The following is a 1553-nucleotide window of genomic DNA, read 5'->3' on the forward strand; positions in this document are numbered from 1 at the left end:
AGTAAAGCTGGGTAGTATTGGGTCCCTTAATTTCATCTTGACCAACTGTCTTCTAAACATGTCTGTTTCCGCCACTGGCGCCGCCTTCAGGCGGACCTCGCACATTTCTTGCAGTGTACGTGTGTGCGTGCGTGCGCGCGTGACGTACGGGGGCAGAGCGCAGGGCTGCTGTGATTTAAGTTGCAGTCATGTGGATGAATATTCTCACTCTCACACACGCACACCGAGGAGGAGGAGGAAACCCACTTGGAGCGCGGATCGTCGATTTTACGCATCGCGGACGCACGGATGGCACAGCGTTCCTGGACAGGATGACGCATTTTTACACTTTGTTCGAGTTATTTCTGTGAAAGATACATACGGGAGAACGGCGAGAGGCAGAGCGGACACTTATGGTTTGGTGTCAGGCTCCCTCAGCCGGTCGCGTCTCCTCTCCGCTCCTGTGCGGTCTCCGTGACTCCTTCTTGCGCTGCGCTACTTTTCCGAGGACACGAAATGGGAGGCAGGGGCGCACCGGGATGCTGCCTGCCGGCGGCGCTGTACTGTCTCCGTCTCATGCTCCTGTTGCTGATCCAGCTGCGGAGCTGCGAAGGAAACATCACCGTGGCCGTGATGCTGCCGTACAACCATCACAAGTACCCGTGGGCCATGCCGCGAGTCTTCCCGGCCATCCTGATGGCTCACGAAGACCTACACGGTAAACATGGGCTGCTGCTGGGCCGATCGGTGCAAATCCTCAACTACAGTACCGACGACCCCGTCGCCGGCTCGTGCGCAGAGAGCCGCGCACAGGTGGTGGCCGTTGACGCCAAGCTCTATAACCGACCGGACGCGTTTTTTGGACCCGGCTGCGTGTACCCGCTGGCCTCCGTGGGCCGGTTCGCCTCCCACTGGAAGCTGCCGCTCATCACGGCCGGAGGTCCCGCGTACGGTTTCGATAAGCGGGATGAGTACAGCACCATCGTGCGCAGCGGACCGTCCACCACCAAACTTGGGGACTTTGCCTGCGTCCTGCACACGCACTTCAACTGGACCTCACGGGCCGTGGTCATTTTCTACGACCTGCGGCAGGACGACCGGCCGCATTACTTTCTGTCGGAGGGGATTTTCCTGAACCTGAAGGAGGAGATGAACATGACGGTGGAGGCGCAGCCGTACGAGAACGACCACAAGCACTACAAAGAACTCATCTCCTTCATGAAGGAGCACGGAAGAAGTAAGTTTCGTCGGATCGAGCTCTTCGACGAGTTTCGGACCAAGTCCATGTGGACCTCGTGTGTTGTGGTGGATTGGTACACAGTCATTAATTGGGCCAGACAAACGGTTTAAAAGTTGAAAGTGGGATTGTACCAAAAAAGTACATTTATGAATGTCAAAAAGTACACAACACACAACTTCTGTCAAAATGACATGTCAGTCAGTTCTTTAGATTAAGTCTTGACTCCCGGGTCACAATTTCCTAATTTCCTAATTTCCAAAATTTCCAATTTCCAATTTCCACAATTTCCTAAAAATTGAACAGCGGGGGGCCGAGTCAGGAGCAGATAGACGGA

The 1553-nt window shown here is 55.0% G+C and overlaps 1 protein-coding gene across 2 annotated transcripts in view; it reads left to right on the forward strand.

Moving 5' to 3' along the window:
* The first annotated feature begins 190 nt into the window (after positions 1-190).
* The window catches only part of npr2 (natriuretic peptide receptor 2), a 75407-nt gene continuing 74044 nt past the window's right edge, over positions 191-1553 (forward strand). The window contains exon 1 of one of the 2 annotated variants that reach the window (XM_008324303.3): positions 191-1216. In XM_008324303.3, the coding sequence (XP_008322525.1) occupies positions 496-1216 (721 nt within the window). In that variant the 5' untranslated portion in view covers positions 191-495. The remainder of the gene's footprint in view (positions 1217-1553) is intronic. The other variant, XM_025061982.1, reaches the window with a different exon arrangement.

The sequence above is a fragment of the Cynoglossus semilaevis genome, chromosome 14, assembly GCF_000523025.1.
Source record: "Cynoglossus semilaevis isolate Cse_v1.0 chromosome 14, Cse_v1.0, whole genome shotgun sequence".
Lineage (NCBI taxonomy): Eukaryota > Metazoa > Chordata > Actinopteri > Pleuronectiformes > Cynoglossidae > Cynoglossus > Cynoglossus semilaevis.